This window comes from Cucurbita pepo, chromosome 1 (genome assembly GCF_057944985.1).
Source record: "Cucurbita pepo subsp. pepo isolate OVF chromosome 1, ASM5794498v1, whole genome shotgun sequence".
Taxonomy (NCBI): domain Eukaryota; kingdom Viridiplantae; phylum Streptophyta; class Magnoliopsida; order Cucurbitales; family Cucurbitaceae; genus Cucurbita; species Cucurbita pepo.
Window position 1 is genome coordinate 7703505 of NC_141798.1, and position 21482 is coordinate 7724986.

The following is a 21482-nucleotide window of genomic DNA, read 5'->3' on the forward strand; positions in this document are numbered from 1 at the left end:
AAAACATTAGTTTCTAGCTGTTTTTCGTAACATAGGGAACATGGTTGGAACAAAAACACAGACATAAACTGAAAGGGTGGAATGGAAACGGAGAAGTCTTAGGTATGGGGGAAGAAAAAAAAAAAAAAAAAAAAACACGACAGAAAAAATCACAGACCATTTGGGTCAAAGATATAATACAACTGAGAAACTGATCATCAAACTTTGAATATCAACTCCTCCATCCATCCATCCTTATCTCTTCCATTAAAGCACTGCAAAAAAAAAAAAAAAAAAAAAAAAAGAAAAAAAAAAAAAGAAAAAAGAAAACAGCTCCCTTCCCATACCACTGTCCCCATCTCCCATTTATTTATTTCAAAATTATTTGGTGTAAAGACGATGGGCTGAGTGAAGGATACGCTATGTATATAATTGTGGGGTAATTTTGGTTTTACGAGTTTAGGGTAAAAAAGATGTCTTTTTTAGCAACACAAGCTGGCAAAGCAGCAGAATTTTTTTTACAGAGCTGGTAATTTTTTGTTGTTGCAGGTTGCAGTTGTGGGTATTGAGAGAAGTTGATATATTTTGTTGACTCTGCAGATAACCTTTTGTTCCTCTCAGTTAAAAACAACCCAAAGTTGAAGTTTTTATCTTTTCCTGTTTTTACAGTGTTAGTATGAGTATGAATATTAACCCCAAGTGGGTTAATGAAGAAGAGTTCAATAATTTAGTTGTTTGAAGGCATGGCAGCAACCGGGTATTGACTAAGGTTGTGAAAGGTATTAAAGGGTAAAAAGTGGGAAGGGGTTGGAGGCTGGAGGTTGCTATCACTGTTACCATGCAAAGCTATCAGGCTTTGAAAAGAGAGATATTAAAAGAAAGGAAACAATTGAAGTCCTTATGGAAAGAAAAGGTGATGGCGATGGATTGGAGGTTTTGAATGTGTAAGAAAAATCAAATGCCTAAAAAAGGATCTGCCATCTCTTTTTGAGTTCAACACAACCTCTCACTTACTCCGTAACCCTAATCAATAAAACATACAAACAAAGTAAGGGAAAGGGAGTTTGGTGGGTTGAGAAGATTTGTGTGTGTGTGTGTATGCATAAACCCTACTTATTGTTCTTCAACTTATGAACTTCATGGCTTCTTCACTTGACCTAATTGACCACCTGAGGTCACTGGTACGTGAGGTTTCTACACCCTTATAAGGAATGCTTTGTTCCCTTTTCAATCGATATGAGATCTTACAATCCACCCCTTCGGGTCCTAGTGTCCTCACTAGTACGTTACTCGGTGTCTGGCTCTAATACCATTTGTAACAGCTCGAGGCCACCGCTAAAAGATATTATCTGTTTTGGCTCATTATGTATTGTCGTTAGCCTCACGGTTTTAAAATGCGTTTATTATGGAAAGGTTTCTACACCCTTATAAGGAATGCTTTGTTTCCCTCTTCAATCGATATGAGATCTTACAATCCATCCCCTTGGGTCCCAGTGTTCTCACTGGTACGTTACTCGATGTCTGGCTCTAATACCATTTGTAACAGCTCGAGGCCACCGCTAAAAGATATTGTCTGTTTGGCTCGTTATGTATTGTCGTTAGTCTCACGGTTTTAAAATGTGTTTATTAGGGAGAGGTTTCTACACCCTTATAAGGAATGCTTTATTTCCCTCCCCCAGTCGATATGAGATTTTACAATCCACCCCCTTGGGTCCCAGTGTCCCCACTGGTACGTTACCCAGTGTCTGACTCTAATATCATTTGTAACAGTTCGAGGCCACTATTAGAAGATATTGTTTGTTTTGGCTCGTTATGTATTAGGGAGAGGTTTCCACACCCTTATAAGAAATCTTACAATCCACCTCCTTGGAACCCAGTGTCCTCGCTCGCACATCGCTCAGTGTCTAGCTCTAGTACCATTTGTAACAACTTGAGGCCATCGTTAGAAGATATTGTCTGTTTGGGCTCGTTACGTATTGTCGTTAGCCTCACGGTTTTAAAATGCATCTATTAGAGAGAGGTTTCCACACCCTTATAAGAAATGTTTCGTTACACTCTCTAATCAATGTGTGATCTCACACAAACCCTAAAAGAACCCTAAAAGAAGCAAGTTTTCAATGAATCAACAAGCAACCCTATTCTTACTCGCATGATTTCCAAGCACAAAATACTAGGATATTCTCAAGACCCATTGATACAGATGCGATCATAGTTCATTACACATCTCTCATTTACTCGAACATCAGAGTTAAAGAATACGAATGACTCGATAAACAACCCAATCCCAATGTGGTTTATAAAGATAGGAAATGGAGAGGAGTAGGTGTTTTAATTTGATGATATGAATGTGGAGAGAGTTGTTGGGGGGAGAAGTGGGAAGGGATTTATTTGATGATGTTGGGAGCTTTAGTGAACAGTGGTGTGATAGTGACTCCATTATTATAATTATAAGCTAAGGCATACGGAGATGGAATTGGCATCTTCAGCCAGCTCTCTCTGTAGCTTCAGGACAACTTCACTGTGTTTCGTGGGACACCACCCCACAAAGATAGGTACGTTTTATCTCTCATCTTCCACTCTTCAATAAATTCATCCCTCCACTCTCTTTAATGCAAACCATATATATTCATTCACAATCACAACACCACTGTTTCGAACTCGAACTCGAACTCGAACTCGAACCAAAACCGATCTGAATCGACCCATTTACACCTCTAATTACGAAGACGAGCTTTATTCTGTGTTGTAGGAGAGGGGTTGGACCCAATGAATTGGAGGGGATGTGAATTATACTGAATGTTTTTTGGTGTGTTGTCCACAGGAGAAACATTACAAATTGGAATCCAGTGTTAGGCCACTATCACTTGGAGAGCCCACCACATCAAACAGTAAACATTAATGATTAACACAAAAACCATAAGGGTTTTGAAGGGAGACCCCCCTTTACCCCCCACCTTCAAAATTCCTACTTTATTTGCACTACAAATTATTAAACCTAACTATTACACTTGCTCCAGTGTATATCCCAACATCTTAACTTATTTGTTCGACACTTAAGAACTCGATTAACCCGTCTAAGTTAAGATAAGAGCATGAAATTTATACCACTTATCGACCCACTTTGAGTTGTTCGATATTTGAGGATTCTATTGTCATGGCTAAGTTTAGAGCATGACTCTGATACCATGTTAGAAATCACGACTCTCTACAATAGTATGATATTGTCCATTTTGAGCATAAGCTCTCATGGCTTTGCTTTGGGCTTCCCAAAAGGCCTCATATCAATGGAGATCTATTCCTTTATTTATAAACAACTATTATTCCCTAAATTAACCAATGTAGGACTCACTCCCAACAATCCTCAACAATATTGTCCTTTTTGGGTTTCTCTTTTCGAGCTTTCTCCCGAGGTTTTTAAAATGTGACTGCTAGGGAGAGTTTTTCACATCTTTATAAAAAATGTTTCATTCTCCTCCCCTGTCGACGTTAGATCTTACAATAAGCTCGTGACTTTATTTTTGGAAAACTCATGGAGATGATGTCTCTTACTTATATTCAACTGAGACTCTAACACAATTTTCTTAATATTTTGAAAAGTCTATATTAAAATTTATATTAAATACATGTTTTAGAAACATGTGAAATTCGGATGTTTTAAGAAACATATATGTTTTTTAAGAAACAAAAAAACATAACAAATTTGTTACCTGATTAATAGGGTCTTAATTGACAGAGAATTTGAGATTAGAAACATATAGTCTCAAGTGGTTGATCATGTTATTGGATAAAGGGATGATTGGCCCAGATTTATAAACAACACAACATTCGGAGGATCTGGGCTAGCTACTCATGTCTGCCCCAACAAGACCGATATTATTCTCTACGTATAAAAAGAAAAAACAACCACAGCTTCTAAACCTGACTGTGTTAGGAATCACGACTCTCCACAATGGTATGATATTGTCCACTTTGAGCATAAGCTCTCGTTGCTTTACTTTGGATTTCCCCAAAATGTCTCATACCAAAGGAGATAGTATTCCTCACTTATAAACTCATGATCTTCCACTAAATTAACCAATGTGAGACTCACTCTCAATAATCCTCAACAATCTTCCGCTCGAACAAAGTACACTATAAGCCAGGACTCACTCCCAATAATCCTCAATAGATTGAAATCATGATGCTCCTGAAAATGAGTGTTATTTTAAAATGATCTGATTGGAGAAACATAGAAAAAAAAATTAAAATAGACAGACATTTCAAAATGATAAAATACTAATATAGCATTGACATAATAATTATAAAGTATAGTTTGAAATAAAAGTTGGGTAAATCCACATTATAATATAGTTTGGTTTACATTATAGTTTAGAGAAATGTGGATAACCCTAAGAAAGAAATGGGTGTGTGTTCGGGGCTGGGCATTTGATGACGCCAAAGTGCACGGCCAGGCCATGGCGGGGCCGACACCCAGTTAGGGTCAACTTCTGATGCCGCCCTTCGAACTCGTCTCTTCCACTAAATAATAATAATCTCAATGCCGCCCTCCAAAGTTTTAATGGTATTTTCACACTAGGGCCAAAGTTTTTCTTTTCCAACGTAGCTATTGTCTTTGTTGGTACAATGTTTGGTGTCTGACTCCCGATACGATTTGTAACATCCAAGTCCACGGCTAATAGATATTATCTACTTTAATTCATTATGTATCGTCGTCAGCCTCCAGTAGACACTAGGATGAAGTTTCCACTCGTTTATAAGAAATGTTTCATTTTCCTCCATAACCAATCGGATATCAAAAACTAAAATTATAGTTTCTAAAACTTTATAGCAAAAAGCATTTGATTGGATAAAATGAACATGATATGGTTGAGATAGACTTAGGGTACGTAGGTTATGTTGTAGAATTATGGTATAAGCATTGGAGTATCTGTGGCTGCACATATCACTTAGCCTTCCAGCATTTGAAAGGGCTAATAATGCACTTATGAAGGCCCTTTGCTTATTTTAGATAATAATATTGCTTCAAATAATTTCATATTTCTCTGCACACAAAAGCCACCGACCTTTTATCATTTCAAGTCCTTCCAAAACTATATAATATATTCCCATTATATTTAATTATATTAACGTTTTAATATTATTTTTGTTTTCATAAGTAAAACGCGTCAAATGAAAATAAAGTAATACTTAAACTTAAAATTAAAGGACTTTTGTGTGTCAGGATCATTTCTCTGTCAATAAGATGGAGAACTGAACCAAGAATTCTTTTTCTTTATCATCAATTGAATCACTGTTAAAGACCCAGGATTCTATTTTATCATCAATCCAATCACCGTTTCCATTTTTTATTTTTCTTATCAATGAATATATCTTTTTACTTGTATGACTTAGACGTCTCGTATTTTTTGAAAAAACGATTCGATTGATGGGATTGAGATTGATATTCCAATTTTTCTTCTTCAAACATATTGATTTGGAGGATGAGTATTTTTTTCATAAGGGACGGTCCCCTTCTGGGCCTTATGGAGAAAGGTAAAATAAGAGGTTTCGGCTCTGAAGAGGATAAACTTGAAAGCGGTTGTTAGGTCCCTTTGTGCCACCTTAGATACGAAAGGAGGAGGACCCATTGAAGAAAAAAGAGAGTCTAGAGTCTAGGATGCCCCTTATGAATTCCCATTTTTAGATCATTTCAAGAGAATAGAGGAAGTCAAGTTGACGAGGGCTCGTGTCTGATTGGTAGCTGGTTTGAGAGGATGATCAACCACACTGAAACTGTGCACGGTTCAAACCCATATGAAAGGCAACAGATGAGAGTTTTTCACAACGGGTGAAAGTCTAATAGTCTAACAAAGCTACGTGGAGTAGAAGACTTATGGGTTGTGAACTTTCTTGTAAGATCGAGCCGTTTAAACATGGTTGGTGACGTAATTTTTGGAGTGGGGCCTTTCTCAATGTCGGCCAAGCAAATTTTGGGCTAAAGAATTCCAGCCTTGTTGTGCGAAGCTGATTTGTCATATTCCTGATTAAAAAAAAAAAAAAAAAAGAGAGCTTGGAATGACTCCTTGACGTCGGGTCTAATGTTTTACACAAAAACCAACCCAATATCTAGTCAGCTTATTCTCACGTCAGCCTTTAAAATAATCACCCAAAATTCGAGCCGCTGCTTCTATTTCTCAAGTAGCTGCACGATGTCATGAAAGGCTACCTTTGTGGAGCATAAATAAGAGCCACCCAGCTGCTCTTTTCACAATTTGAACCTTGCATGCCTGTGAGACATGGAAGTTAAGAAGCAAATATGGGGTGTGGTTCCATTTTTGGCGATGGTGAGCTTGGAAGGCTGCACCATTGCATTAACCATAATGGCCAAAACAGCCATTACTTATGGAATGACCACTTTTGTATTTGTTGTGTACACAAACGCTGTTGCTTCCATTGTTCTTCTTCCTTATTCCTTTATCTTTCATTACAATGAGAGGTTCCAATCCCATTTTAACTCCTTGGTTTACTTGATTAAGCAACGCCACTCTTAAAGTTCTTAACTTTAATTTGTTGGTTGGTTCTTGCAGGACGGAGTTTCAACAATCTTTGTTCTCCTTTCCTCTTTTCCTCCGAGTCTTTCTCTTGGGTTTAATAGGGTTTGTCCTCTCTCTCGCCTATAATTCACCTATGTTTTGATACCATTATGTATTGAACTCATTATATTGTGTGTAGGATATGTGTATCTCAAAACCTAGCATTTTTGGGACTAAGCTACAGCTCTCCTATTGTTGTGTGCGCAATGGGTCTTATGCTTCCGGCCATTTCCTTCGTACTTTCGATCATTCTCGGGTAATCTTTTGAAATATATATGTGAGATTCTATGTTCGTTAGAGAGGGTAATGAAGCATTCTTTATAAGAGTGTAGAAATCTCTCCTTAATGGATGCGTTTTAAAACCTTGAGAGAAAACCGAAAAAGAACAATATTTACTAGAGGTGAGTTTGAGCTGTTACAAATGGTATCAGAGCTAGACACTGGGGTAGTGTGCCGGCGAGGACGTTACACAACAGTTGGATTGGGGAACGAAGCACTTCTTATGAGGGTGTAGAAACCTCTTTGTACTGGGCTTGAACTGTTACAAATGGTATCAGAGACAGACAACATGCGATGTGCCAGCTAGGACGTTGGTTCACAAGGAGAGTGGATTGTGAGATCCCACATCGATTGAAGAGGAGAACGAAACATTCTTTATAAGTGTGTGGAAACCTTTGGATTGTGAGATCCCACATCGATTAAAGAGGAGAACGAAACATTCTTTATAAGGGTGTGGAAATCTTTCTCTAACGGATACGTTTTAAAACCTTGAGGGGAAGCCCGAAAAGGAAAGTCTAAAGAGGACAATAAGGCTTGGATTATTACAAATGATATTAGAGCTAGACACTGGGCGGTGTGCCAATGAGGACGCTGGGCCTACAAGGGGGGTAGATTGTGAGATCCCACATCGATTGAAGAGTAGAACGAAACATTCTTTATAAGGGTGTGGAAACCTCTCTCTCATGTATATGTTTTAAAACCTTGAGGGGAAGCCCGAAAAAGAAAGTCCAAAGAGGACGGTTGTGGGCGAGGAGGGATTCGAACCCCCGACACCGTGGTTCGTAGCCACGTGCTCTATAGGGCTTAGACGGTTACAAATGATATCAGAGCTAGACACCGGACGGTGTGCCAATGAGGACGTTAGGCCTATAAGGGGGGTGGATTGTGAGATCCCACATCGGTTGAAGAGGGAAATGAAACATTTCTTGTGTGGAAACGTCTCTGTAACAAACGCGTTTTAAAGTCTTGGATATTGTGATTGTTATTATATGGACTAATATGGTTTGAGATGATTCAGGAGGACAAAAATCAACTGGAAAAGCCCCAGCTTCATTACCAAAGTAGTAGGGACAATGATATCAGTTTTAGGAGCAACATCAGAGGAGCTTTACATAGGCCCAGCAGTGCGTCAACATCCATCCTCCTCTTCACATTTACAATTCAAACACAAGCTTCTAGTCTTCACCTCCACAACAGATCGCTGGATCATGGGTGGCCTCTTACTAGCAGCTGCTTCCTTATGCATCTCAATATGGAACATCATTCAGGTTCATACGAACAACATTACACAATCCCATGATGTTTTTTGTTGCATTAAACTTGACACCCTTTTGTGTTCTCCTCCTTTTGGTCAGCTGGGAGTAATAAAACAATACCCTCAAGTCATGAAAGTTGCCTCCTTTTATAGTTTGGTGGGCACCTTACTCTCTGCAGCAGTGGGCTTCTTTGTAGTCAACGATTCAAGCGCATGGACAATCAAATCCAGCTTCGACCTCTTTCTCATTATTGCAACAGTAAGAAACACATAATTAACTCAATAGAGATGTTGTTTTAGACTGTTTCTGAATGAAAAAGATGAACCTTGTAGGGAATTTTCAGCAGTTTGATTCGAAACCGAGTGCAAATATGGTGCATGCAAATGAAAGGGCCATATTACGTGCCCATGTTCAAGCCTTTTGGCATTCTTTTTGCTACCTTCTTTGGCGTCACCTTCTTTGGAGACACTTTTCATTATGGAAGGTACTAACTTTTTTACTCTGCCCAACGCTAGTAAATATTGTAATCTTTTAAACTTTACTTTAAAGCTTTAAAATACGTCTGCTATGGAAAGGTTTCCACATTCTTATAAAGGGTGTTTCATTCTCCTTCCCAACGAACGAATATTATAATTAGATTTAACCTTTTTAAGCGGGAATGATTGGCAGTGTGATGGCAGCATTTATAGCTGGAATGGGATATTTGACAGTAATGTGGGGGCAAATCATCGAAGATAATGGAGTGGGTGAAGACAAAGATGACAAGAATAATGACCATTTGTCTTCTGCCAAACTTCCACTTCTGGACGAAGAATCAAAAGTGTAACAACGTATATATATATATATATATATAAAGATGATCAGGAACAGTTATTTTGAATGAAATTCTGATCAGAAGAACCCTATCGCTTTCTTAGAATCTCAGGGTTGAAATCAAATGTAGATATATTATTGTTATTGTGCCGTGTTAAATGGGATCCTTATGTTTTGAATGTGATGTTATTACTACAATAATTTTGGATTATGATGTCTCTTTCATAATGTTATTGAATTCATACTAAATCGTTATCTTTCTAAATGTCACGGTAGGGTGGTAGGGTACAATGATGATTGTGCAACGAAGACAATTTAGAATTACTACTAATGTTATTTTATATATTATTATGATGACAACTCTGAACTGATATCGTTTCTAATTCCACGTGTAATAAACTTTATTTTTTAGTTTAGTATTATAGCTGAGTTATGTTCATGTTCAAATTAGAAAACGAGATGTCATCAAAGTTCCATATTAATGTCATGTGAGATCCCTTGTCGATTGAAGAGGGGAAGAACGAAACACTTCTTATAAGAGTAGAGTGTAAAAATCTCTTTTAGTAGTCTTGTTTTAAAATCATGGGACTGACGATGATACATAACGAGCCAAAGTGGACAATATCTACTGACGGTGGGCTTGAATTGTTACAAATGGTATCAAAGCCAGACACTATGCAGTGTGCTAATGAGAACACTGGACCCTTGTGAGATCCCACATCTGTTGGAGAGGGGAAGAACGAAACATTTCTTACCCCAAAGTGGAATTGACCGATGGTAGTTGGTCGAAGCTCCAGTAGGTAGCCACTCCCTTCTCAGGGAACCGTACGTGAGACTTCCGTATCATATGGCTCCGTCCCGAGCTTCCTCGGCCCTTGTCATTAGACTGTAGAAACCTCTCTCTAGTAGACGCGTATTAAAATCGTGAGACTGATAACGATACATAACAAGCCAAAACGGACAATAGCTACTAGCAGTGGGCTTGAGCTCTTACAAATGATATTAGAGCCAGACATCAAGCGGTGTGCCAGCGAGGATACTAGGTCCTCAAGGAGGTGGGGATTGTGAGATCCCACCTCGGTTGGAAATGAGAAGAAACATTTTTTATAAGGGCGTAGAAACCTCTCCCTAATGGACGCGCTTTAAAATCATGAGACTGACGACGATACGTAACGAATTAATAGACAATATCTGCTAGTGGCACCCATAACAACAGCCAGCAACAGCAACAGCAACAGGCTTCATACGTCACTGGTTCCTTATAAATAACCTTCCATACATCTCACCACAACCATCTCAAAGACATCAACCGCAAGCTACTCCATCAGCCGCTGGCTGTACTCATAAACCAATTCATTTGATTTGATTGTGTGAGACAAGGTTCTGGGGGATTTATAATTGGACGAGGCAGCAGAATGGTTTAGAGCTCAATCGAAAGCGTGCTTGCTGTCGGGTCAACGGTAGACGACAACGAGGATGTCTCAGCCATCAAGAATTTGAGCACTGGAAAGATCCTGCACAAAACAAACAGAAGAGTGAAACTCAAAGAATTTGATCATTGGAAGAATTTTTTCAGAAAAGAACCAATATTAAGAACTTCCAAACCTGCACTTACCCACGTTTGCTGCATAATTTAACACGATTAGAACGGGGGAAGGTTCGTCTTCTTCGTCGCCTCTCCTGCATAAAAGCTTTGCTGCATAGCATATCTCTCCTGAGTAAGCAACATAGCACATGTACTTTTTCATGTAAGAACAGATACTGTAGGATCTAATTCAGCTCCCAATCCGGCTCATGATCATCATGAATGATCTTTCCACCGGCTGCTGTAAGTGCATTTACAAGATTCTTTATCTATATAAAATATCATCTAAATCTTCACTGTCGTTACTTCATTTCCCGGATTAACGACTTCCAGCATCTGATAAGAGACTACAGAATCGGATGAACCTTTGTCAGCGGTGGACGAGTCCATGACTTCGTGAACGAATCGCTGATACCATTTTAAGATTACAGTAGAGAGGAATGAAGTTCTTGATCATAAAGTAATATTTTTCACAGTAATCAATGATAGCTCAAGCCCAAACCCACCGCTAGCAGATATGTCCACTTTAGCCCGTTACAAATCACCGTCAGTTTCACAATTTTGAAATGCGTCTACTATGGAGAGGGTCTAGCCCTACTCCGACCAATGCCTCACACCGTCAGGTGACTAGCTTTGATACAATTTGTAACAGCCCAAGCCTACCTCTAACAAATATTGTTCACTTTGGCCCATTACATATCGCCGTCAGCCTCACGGTCTTGAAATGCGTCTGCTACGGAGAGGTTTCCACACCCTTGTAAGGAATGCTTCGTTCTCCTCTCCAACCAATGTGTGACTTCTCGACAGCTACTTAGAGTTACAGTATCTGATCAGATAGTTTTAACTTTCTTCAGCAACCATCCAATAACATAAAGATCTAAACCAAACATAATGATGGAAAAGATTGAATTCCAACTTGAACAACTATATTTTCTTGACAAAAGATAATCAAGAAAGAAGTTACAGTATCTAATCTACAAATATGTACAGAGTAATTTAGTTGCAAACCTTAGCTTTACGGAGGAAAAAGAAAAATATGTTATTCACCTCAGCAGAACGTGGAACAATTTGTCTATGCAAATAGAAAATTCATTCCTCAACAGAAAATGGTGCATCTGACTCAGGACTGCGCATGGTGATGGCAGGAAGCTCCTTGCACATCAAGTGCTTGCGCCTCTGCAGCATCAACAAGCTTATTATGGTATCCGTCTGCACAACGGTGTAGCCAGCTTTTGTATACATATTGAAAGGAGCTGTGTCAATCATTCTACAATGCAGGAACACCTCCCTTGAGGTACTCATTTGTGAGATCAATTCCTCACCAGCCTTCAAAAGATGCCACCCAATACCCCTCCTGAAAGTTCCACAGTTTCACCTAATATGAGTCTATTATACTTGATGCAATCTCAGGGACAAACCCAGTTCAGAATGGTGAGGATTATAGCAAGCTAAGCCTTAACAATTATAGCCAGTTGAACATGAACAAATGGTTGCAGAACATAATTGTGATGTAAATATACCTCCGAAGCTCCTTTTTAACAGTCATGTTGCATATGTAAGGCGAATCCTTGGGAGGTGTAGGAGTGGGGGGAGATGCATTGGCACCTCGCTTGTCAAAGGACACCTCCACTGTGCCGGCCAGCTCTTCAGCCTCCTCTTCTTCCCCATTTTTGCCTTTATAAAACCCAATAAGTGTAGCGGTATGGGGCATCAAGGCCCTTCGTTCAATCAAATACTGTTTCACCAAAAATCTCAGCAAAGAAATATAGCCAGAAGGCCAGAACATGGACTCCGCAAATGACTCCGCTAGCAACCCAACAGTGGCATCAAGTTCACAATCCCTCATAACCCGAACCCACATCGACCCAGATTCCAATTCCTGGAAATACTCAAAATCCCCAAGCAACTTGAGCCTCTCGTACTCATCGTTGGTCAGAAATCGACCAGTCCGAAGTGGGTCTTCGAGAAGCGAAGAATCCAATGTCGTGGGCGATGAACCAAGCGGAGCTGATGAGGTTTTGAAGAACTGATTCTGAGTTTTGAGCAAAAGGGGAAATGGGTACGAAGAAATGGGCAGAGCGGGAAAAGATCGATGGTGTATGAAGTGGCGCGGAAGAAGACGATGGCGGTGTAGATCCAAAGGGAACGAGAAGGAGGAGGCTATGGCCATAGAATGCAGAGCTCGCTAATTTCAGGGGAATCGATAAGATTCGATTGTATTGTCATCGCTGATTATTAATTAAACATCGATTCGTGGAATAATGCTAATCAAGTCAAAAACACTAAAATTCATGGACCATAAAACACAAAAAACTTAATATCATAACGTTTTTTCCCGGAAATTTCTGCTGGGTTTCTCTAAATTTCGAACGTTAATTTTTATATCACGCAAGTATTTCTAGGGATCAACTGATGATGTACAAATAAAGTTATTAAATTTTTTAAAATTTTAACAAAAATACAAAATTGTTATTAAAATTTTGAAAATTTAGACAACTTTTATAGCAAATATTAGTAAAAATTAGAGTTAAATTTATACATTAGGTAAATAAATAAATAAATAAATAAATATATATATATATATATATATATATATATATTTTAAGAGCAAAACAAATACAATTTTGATTATTAATGATAAATAAATTTAAATTTTGAATTAAAATAAATATAATATTTAATTAAATGGACTTGATTTTAAAAAGAAAAAAATCTAATAAACAAATTTAAATTAGAAAAAAAAAGGGAAAATTTTAAAGATTTTTTTTTTTTGTTTGGTGTAATTATTGAAAATAAAAATGTATTTATATATTTAAACACGTGATTAATAATTAGATAAGTAGAGTTATTTTATATTAGTGTTTTGAAATAAAATAGTGTGAAGAAAAGCCCTAATTGAGATGAAGATTGGAGAATTCAGTCTTACCCAACTCCTTTAGGAGGAGGAAGAGCTGTTCAATTTTTGTAGAAGAGGAAGGAGAAAATGGCACTGGACAGCGGCAATGGGGATGACTTCTCTGTTGGGTCATTCTTCTCAATCAAGACGACCTTAGGGGATGAATTTCAAGCACAAGTCATTACCTTTGACCGCCCCTCCAACATCCTCGTCCTTCATATCCTTTCTGGGTTTCTAGCTTTTTGTGTTAATCAATCTGGGTTCTTGAATTCCTTAACTTCGTTTCTGTTCTCTTTGTCTTGGATTGACACAGGAAGGTTCGAAACCAGGACCTCGTAGGAACATAAGGCTGCTGAAAGCCAATTATATAAAAGAATTTTCGTTTTTGGGTCATGGGGAAGATCCTCTTGATCTCAAAAACTGTTACCTTGATCTCAATACTCTCCGTGCTAGAGAGGAACTCGCCATTAGGTACCTCAATAATCTGTTCTAAATTTTTGTGGGTTTTCGTTGCTTAATCGTGATTTTAGTTGTTTCTGTTCAATTACATGTTCTGTTTCTCCTTTGGTCGTACTGGGTTTTGCAGGCAAGCAGAAATAGAGGCGGAGAGAATAGGAGTGGGTGTGACAAGCGAGGCGCAAAGTATTTTTGACGCCTTGTCTAAAACGTAAGTTTAGTTGTCCTTTGTTGGTAGGAATATTTGGAAAGTGTACTTCGATTTATTTTCTACTATTTTTAGTCCATGTCCACGCATTTATGTAACATGTGGCAATTTTATCAGTTTTTTTTGTCATGCAAAATGTTCCTATTGGTTTCACATTAAGAGAATCCATGAATGCTCTTATATGTTTCTTTATGTGCGTTGGGTTGACAAACTTGTTCACGGGTCATTGCAAGCGGGCATTGGTTACAATGGAACGGAATCACTCCCTGCAGCTCTTCTGTTGAAGTTCTTTTAAAAGCTTATGTTACAATGGAATGGAAATTTTTTTATTATTGTGATGAGTAATTGGATCATGGAACCAATATTTCTAATGAGTTTGTGGTACTTTTATGGACGTTGTTAAGGTATTGATGATAACTAGGAAGTCTGATAATGGTCTGCTTGATGTTTTAATATCTTTGGTTAATTATCATATTAGATCCCACATGGTTTATAGAGAGGAATGAGTGCCAGCAAGGATGCTGGTCTTGAAGGGGGTGGATTGTGAAATCCTACGTCGGTTGGAGAGAGGAACGAGTGCCAGCGAGGACGCTGAGCTCTTAAGGGGGGTGGATTATGAGTCCCACATTAGTTGGAGAGGAGAATGAAACATTTTTTATAAGGAGGGGAAGCCCGAAAGGGAAAGCCCAAAGAGGACAATATCTGCTAGCGGTGGGCTTGGGGTGTTACATATGACTTATCTTCAAAAGACCACGGTGCATTATTGTGCCATATCTTTCCTATAGTGTTCACAATGGACGAGATGGAATTGATTTATTCTCTTAGGAGCATTGAAATATGAATATCATTGTCCAAGTCGGTCAGCATAGTACTTTTTTCTCTCTGAACATTTGCCTCAGTGTTTCTGGGGTAATGGAAAACAAAGAAATCATGCTATAACTCTTAAGAAGTCTTTGAATGATATAACATTAAGGCTTTACTTTTTTCCCTAAACTATGTATGGTAGTTCTTACATCTTTTTGTTTCTATGATATTGTTCTTGGTCCGAACTTTTTGAATGCCGTGATAGTTGTATACTAGCACCACTAGAGTAGTTTTACATATAATTGCTTTCCAACATTTTTGGAACTTATTTACTTTTGTCATTCCCAATGCCAAAGTCATAGTTGGTATTATTGTGATGCAAGTTCCTTGATTTGAAGTTGGAATGACTATGTTAGTTTAAGTTCAATTAGGTATTTTAAGAACTTAATTTTTCAGCCCTGCCTGGTCTTTTTCTCCTGTTATGGAGTCTAAAAATTAGAGAATGGTTTGGGCACCTGGTGGGGTTGCAAACCCAAGTAAGCTCATCTGATGATCTAATTTTGTGAGGCATGTTCATACAGAATTTCAGATACTACCGAAACGAATCGTGATAGGCTTTAATCTTCTCAAACTTTCTATAGTATTGATCATTTTCTCTTGCTGTTTCAGCTGTATAATTTTTCTACTTCGTAGACTCTGCACTATTGTTTTGATATTCTGACTAAGGCGATCAGTGCAATCCTAGGCTTCCTGTTCGCTGGGACAAGACTGTGATAGTTGTAATGAATGAAGTACGTGTTAGCAGTCCCTATCTACCAGAATCTGTTTCTGGAGGCACCCCTGCTGCCAATGAGCGGGTGAAGAAAGTGGTAAGCATCTATTAGTAATGTTCTTAACCATGGATATTACTAGCTTTTCACTTCTTTCCTTGCAATGCCTTGCACAAACCTCTTTACCTATACATTCTTTTGTTCTCTTAAAGCTTGAACTGGAGAGGAAGCGGTTGCAAGTTCGCGGAGGTGGTGGTCAGTGATGGTTATTCATCCTTATCCTTCTTTTCTGGGTGATAGGCGATTACCGGTACTGTACCGAGCCTTTTGCTAATGAGGGGAAGGTACAATCTCTTTTAGAGGCATCTCCATGTCAGCAATCATGAAGGGATTTAGTGTTTGAGTGGTACCTAATCTGTTGCCGAAGTTTTTATGTTTACTGAACTTCTGGTGGTCGATTTTTTCCTGTTTATGGACTGCACTGGACACACCCTGGCAAAGCTTTTTGGGTGTCCATGTTTAAGGTTTCCAAGATTTGCTCTGTTGCAATCTATCAAAATTGAAATGAGCAAAGTCAGATGTAATAACTGCCCACCTTTTATTCAACCATAATGTCTTACCTCTCAACTTTTTTGTGTTTACTATCAAACATCATGAACACGTGTTTGACGTAATTGATGCGCTGGGCGTCTAATCGTTTGAGGTTTAAGATCATCTCTATATTTGTTATCTGCTCCTCTTTCATTCTCATTAGTTAGAGTAGAGAATATTTTGTGAAATTACATTTTTCAGATGGAAGCTTCAACAGGGTACTTGGTATGGCGCCAAAAGAACGCTGAATTTTCCTTTTTCATACCCTTTCTTTCCCCCTTTGTTATGATGTCCTTTACTTTTACTAATGGCCCCATTATAGGTTGCTTCTTTATTCCTCTTTTGAATTTGGTAAGCTGATTCTTAAGCCTTACGCTGTGATATTTGGAAATGGAAAGAAATGTTTTTGGGCCATCTGGTTCAGGGAATCAAATGATATCATTTTATCTGCCCTTTCTCCCCTCAAGGACGGCCGACTTTGAAGGCATTCAAAGAAAAGACCTCTTAACATTGATTTGTAGGCACTCATTAACATTGATTCTTCTTTAATGGAATCGTATTCTTTTAAGTTGACACCACTGACCAAAATAAGGAATTTGATACTGATCCTTTCGAGTCATTAGCAGAATTTTATGTCTGAATCGAACAAATTACTTACCAAACAATAATAAACCAATCTAAATTAGGATGCAATATGTGAGATTTCACATTGGTTTGGGAGGAAAACGAAGCATTCTTCATGATGCGTTTTAAAAACCTTGAGGGGAAGTCTGAAGGAGAAAACCCAAAAAAGACAGTATCTCGATAGGTTTGGGCCGGTTATACAATCTCACTCAATTCATTTAGTTTCCAGAGAACCTGCTCTTGGAGGGTGTGTTACTGCCAAATTTTACACATGGGTTTGAATTTTTGTTATCTTATGAATTGTTGTAATTGGTGAATGCAAACCAGAATCCTCGCTGGCCTGCTGCAATCTCAGTCGCTGAAACAAGTCTCCAGGCAAGAGGGCCTGTCTGCATTTGACAATACATGGCAAGAGGGTAAAGTCTCAAGAGCCATTTTCATAACGCATGTAAGCTTATTTTCTGTGAGACTTGAAGCATCAGAAACTTGATACTTGGGGATGTTTTTTTTTTTCTGGTATGATAAACAAGAAAAGATCAGAGCTGAATGATCTGAACTCCAAAGAAGTTGTTTTTTCTTTAGCAAGTAGAGGGTAATTGCTTAAACTAAGTGCATAGATTCGCAGAGTAGATGGTGGGGAAAGCTTTCAATACAAGACTTCATCTTTATTAACGAACTAGGATGCTTTTTTGGTTTTAGGCTACAGATAGGCGTGATGGTTTCTTTCTTACTTCAAGAGAGGTATCACTCTTTTTGCTTCTTTTCATATCTCTAATTCACCTTTATGTTTCCATGTCCTACAAACCCAAGTGAGTTTTGAGCTGTAAAAACTCATTTTTCCATGTTCACACTCCCAAGTTTCTTCCAAGTTCTTTCACTCCAATTGCTTGCCTTCTGAAACTTTGGCTCCTGTTTGATTTTGGTGTTCTATTTCTTGGTTTTCGTGTGGGATAAAGACATAACTTTGATCTGGAAGTTTGACTTGTTGGTATTTTGCCTTATGTTCGTACTTCTTGGGTTTTTAAGAATTCAAGAAGTTTGAGTTTTTATTTATAACATTAGAAGACAATACTTGGGATAAGAGCAGTGGATTATTTAGAAGAGGGGAAGGAGAAGAAAAAGAAGCATGGCAGGAGGTGGAACGTCTGCACCACCGCCAAAACAGGAGGAGCTGCAGCCACACCCAGTAAGAGAGCAGCTACCAAATGTTTCATATTGCATAACCAGTCCTCCTCCATGGCGTAAGTTCCTCAAGTTTTCACTTTTTCCTTACCTCATTGTTAAATATATAGCTGTTCTTAAGAAGAATATTTAGCTTTTTAATGAGGTTTTGATCTTCAAACCTCACTTCAAGTTTGTCCTCTAATGTTTTTATATCCATATTTATTTGTTTGCATATTCTAACCTCCATTGTTCTAAATCTGAAATGCAGCCGAAGCAATTCTACTTGGTTTCCAACATTACTTGGTCATGCTGGGAACAACAGTGCTAATTCCAACCTCTCTGGTTCCCCAAATGGGAGGAGGAAATGTAAGCTTACAATTATTTCTTGTTTCTTGATGAATGTTAAATGTAAATCTCAATTATATTACTGCAAAAATTCATTTCAGGAGGAGAAAGCAAAGATGATCCAAACACTGCTTTTTGTTGCTGGTTTAAACACATTGCTCCAAACGTTTTTCGGTACTCGTTTACCTGCAGTAATTGGAGCGTCGTACTCCTATGTGCCGACAACAATTTCAATCATTTTGGCGGGTCGATATAGTGACATTGTGAATCCCCAGGAGGTAACCTCGTTGATTGATATCATCTACTACAATAATCTCACTCTCATGTCCTCATTTAACTCGAGATAACTCTGACTTATCTGATCCGTAATGTATATCAGAAATTCGAGAAAATTATGCGTGGAATTCAGGGTGCCCTCATTGTTGCCTCAACTCTTCAGATTGTCGTCGGTTTTAGCGGCCTTTGGCGAAATGTTGCAAGGTTTGTCTTCAGCCTGTTGTACTTCTATGAAGCTTTTCAGGGGGTGCAAATCCCTGTACAGTGAGTTTCAATCGTAACTCTTTTTGACTCTTGTAATCCAAAAGCATGCTCTTTTGTACTTGTTCAGGTTATTGAGCCCACTCTCTACTGTTCCTTTGGTGGCCTTGTCAGGATTTGGGTTATATGAATTGGGTTTCCCAGTGGTATGTATTTTGTAACTGTTCGAAGGAAACTGAAGAACTCAATTCTCTCTTTGTAGTCTCCTTCTTACAGCATGTTCTTGTTTGTCTTGTAGCTGTCAAAATGTGTGGAGATTGGGCTTCCACAGCTCATCCTTCTGGTGGTATTCTCACAGGTACAAGCAAATCTTTCAAGCACCAATCATGACTGAAGGATCTTCGAGTAATTTCGCTTTTGATCTCGCTCGCTCAAGATAAGATTTGGATCTTATTAAACGTAGAATCTAAATTGTTTTGCAGTATATACCTCATTTGATAAATGGCGAAAGACACGTATTCGACCGTTTTGCTGTTATATTTTCAATTCTGATTGTTTGGATGTATGCTCACCTACTCACTGTGGGTGGTGCATATAAGAATGTGGGTGTAAAGACTCAACTAAGCTGTCGTACTGATCGTGCTGGAATTATAGGCGGTTCTCCATGGTAAGACTAAAATCTAAAATCAACTCTCCTGTTTCCTGTCATGTTCTATTTTCATTCGAAAGTTTGCATATAAAACGTCGGTATGCATGAATACGTCGTTCAACTGATACTCGAACTGATAATAGGATTAGTATCCCATATCCCTTTCAATGGGGTGCACCCACATTTGATGCTGGAGAAGCTTTTGCAATGATGGCTGCTTCATTTGTTGCACTCGTAGAGGTTTTTTTCCATTATTTTCGTGACCTTACGAGCATTTATTTGTCGTAAACTTAGACATCATTGCTTACATTTCGAACAATGTTTTTGGTGTGTGACAGTCTACTGGTGCCTTCTTTGCTGTGTCTAGATATGCTAGTGCAACTCCTCTCCCGCCGTCTATTCTTAGCCGTGGTGTCGGTTGGCAGGTACTTAAAGTTACTTCCTACAAGAGAAAATGTGCAAAACAATCATATATTTGAAAATTTTGCTTGTTCTTATTCTGTTTCCTGATGATCTTAGGGAGTGGCCATCTTGTTTTCTGGTATATTTGGCACAGGAAATGGATCGTCAGTAGCCATGTAAGATCTCTGCAACAACTAAGACTAAGAGATTTGATTCATTAACCTGTCTTTCTTTACTAACATCATGAACCATCTCGTAACTTCTCCATACAGTGAAAACGCCGGGTTGTTAGCATTAACGCGTGTCGGTAGCCGTAGAGTGGTTCAAATATCTGCTGGTTTTATGATTTTCTTTTCCATTCTGGGTAAGATAAGAGAAGTCCATGTTCCATTGATCACTGTCATCTTTTTAGCTCTGTACTAACATTATGGATACGGATGCGTATCAGGAAAATTTGGAGCCGTTTTCGCTTCAATCCCTGCGCCGATAATTGCAGCTCTGTACTGCTTTTTCTTTGCCTATGTTGGTATGTTTTTTTGAAGTTGAGAATTCTCTGCTATATTCATATCAGAATGCTTAACTTTGTCTGGTTTAAATCAATGGTGCAAGAGCAGGTTCAGCTGGCCTTAGCTTCCTTCAGTTTTGTAATCTCAACAGTTTTAGGATCAAGTTCATATTAGGCTTCTCTATCTTCATGGGGCTCTCAATTCCTCAGTACTTCAACGAGTACACCGCTGTTAACGGTTACGGTCCGGTCCACACGAAAGCAAGATGGGTATGATTCAGTCTCCTACCACTTTTATATCAGCATCAAAACCATTTGATAATCAGTGATTTAGTCAGTTTTGAACTCCTTGTTTCAGTTCAATGATATGATCAACGTGCCGTTCGCATCCGAGCCATTTGTTGCTGGATTTTTGGCTCTGTTCCTCGACGTTACGTTACACAAAGACAATGCAGCAACAAAGGACAGAGGAATGCAGTGGTGGAATAAATTCCGCTCGTTCAAGACCGATACAAGAAGCGAAGAATTCTATTCTCTTCCTTTCAACCTCAACAAGTTTTTCCCATCTGTTTGACTTCACTCCAGATTAAATGGTTTTGCTGTCTTGACATCGAGTTGAAGGCTATGCCTATATTCACTGAGAGATTTACAACACCACTCCCTTTTCACTCTAATTAAAGCATGATGGACAAACACAGCAATGTGATAGCGTAGAATGCCTCATAGTACCTGCCTTTTTATTCCATTTTTTCCTTGAGAAAAAAAGCCATAAGTTTCAAAGGGCTTGTTGTAACAGTCCAAGCCCACTGCTAATAAATATTATCCATTTTGACTCGTTACGTATCGTTATCTAAGAGATTTCTACGTGCAGATACTTTAGAAGGAACCGAGTAGGAAACAGAGGCACAGAAGTGTGGATGCATTGAAACCTCTCAATCCCAAGGGCTTGTGGGTGTGGCAGGGCATTGGGGTTAGGGAGTTGGGTCCCATAGTGGGGATTGTTTTGTAATGGAAAGGAGTATTAAAGAAAAAAGAGCTAAAAAACACAAGAGATTACCACTAAATTAACCTCCAATCTGAAACCAAAAAGTGTGTGTTAAAAGACAC

The 21482-nt window shown here is 38.6% G+C and overlaps 4 protein-coding genes across 13 annotated transcripts; 3 read left to right on the forward strand and 1 right to left on the reverse strand.

The window, feature by feature from the left end:
• The first annotated feature begins 6244 nt into the window (after positions 1-6244).
• Positions 6245-8944, forward strand: LOC111793158 (WAT1-related protein At1g70260-like). The gene is made up of 7 exons (XM_023675296.2): positions 6245-6454; positions 6546-6614; positions 6691-6807; positions 7849-8098; positions 8186-8344; positions 8419-8570; positions 8756-8944. The coding sequence occupies exons 1-7, from the start codon at positions 6255-6257 to the stop codon at positions 8910-8912; spliced, it is 1104 nt and encodes a 367-aa protein (XP_023531064.2). The 5' UTR covers positions 6245-6254; the 3' UTR covers positions 8913-8944.
• A 501-nt stretch (positions 8945-9445) lies between these two features.
• Positions 9446-12802, reverse strand: LOC111793978 (Acyl-CoA N-acyltransferases (NAT) superfamily protein). 3 transcript variants are annotated; one of them, XR_015419835.1, is made up of 4 exons: positions 12005-12802; positions 11532-11838; positions 10515-10831; positions 9446-10413 (listed from the first exon to the last, which is right to left on the reverse strand). XR_015419835.1 is itself a non-coding variant. In XM_023676321.2 (2 exons), the coding sequence occupies exons 1-2, from the start codon at positions 12652-12654 to the stop codon at positions 11574-11576; spliced, it is 915 nt and encodes a 304-aa protein (XP_023532089.1). In that variant the 5' UTR covers positions 12655-12800; the 3' UTR covers positions 11389-11573. The 3 variants fall into 3 exon arrangements, 1 of the variants encoding a protein (XP_023532089.1); XR_015419827.1 differs by having other exon boundaries at positions 10515-11310; XM_023676321.2 differs by lacking the exons at positions 9446-10413; positions 10515-10831 and having other exon boundaries at positions 11389-11838; positions 12005-12800.
• Positions 12803-13354: 552 nt separating this feature from the next.
• LOC111800874 (RNA-processing, Lsm domain-containing protein) lies at positions 13355-16332 on the forward strand. Its single transcript, XM_087125299.1, is given in 5 exon segments — positions 13355-13661; positions 13663-13851; positions 13967-14047; positions 15594-15717; positions 15831-16332. Coding segments are annotated over 5 exon segments (639 nt in total). The 5' UTR covers positions 13355-13467; the 3' UTR covers positions 15882-16332.
• A 576-nt stretch (positions 16333-16908) lies between these two features.
• Positions 16909-21214, forward strand: LOC111800881 (nucleobase-ascorbate transporter 7). Of its 8 annotated transcripts, none has more exons than XM_023684810.2 (16): positions 16909-17281; positions 17533-17574; positions 17860-18074; positions 18266-18363; positions 18444-18620; positions 18722-18822; positions 18950-19025; positions 19118-19177; positions 19302-19486; positions 19612-19708; positions 19807-19893; positions 19988-20046; positions 20143-20234; positions 20319-20396; positions 20485-20645; positions 20734-21214. In XM_023684810.2, exons 3-16 carry the CDS (start codon positions 17960-17962, stop codon positions 20947-20949), a joined length of 1602 nt encoding a protein of 533 aa, XP_023540578.1. In that variant the 5' UTR covers positions 16909-17281; positions 17533-17574; positions 17860-17959; the 3' UTR covers positions 20950-21214. The 8 variants fall into 8 exon arrangements, with proteins under 8 accessions (XP_023540578.1, XP_023540595.1, XP_023540618.1 ...); XM_023684827.2 differs by having other exon boundaries at positions 17896-18074; XM_023684850.2 differs by having other exon boundaries at positions 17899-18074.
• Positions 21215-21482: the final 268 nt, after the last annotated feature.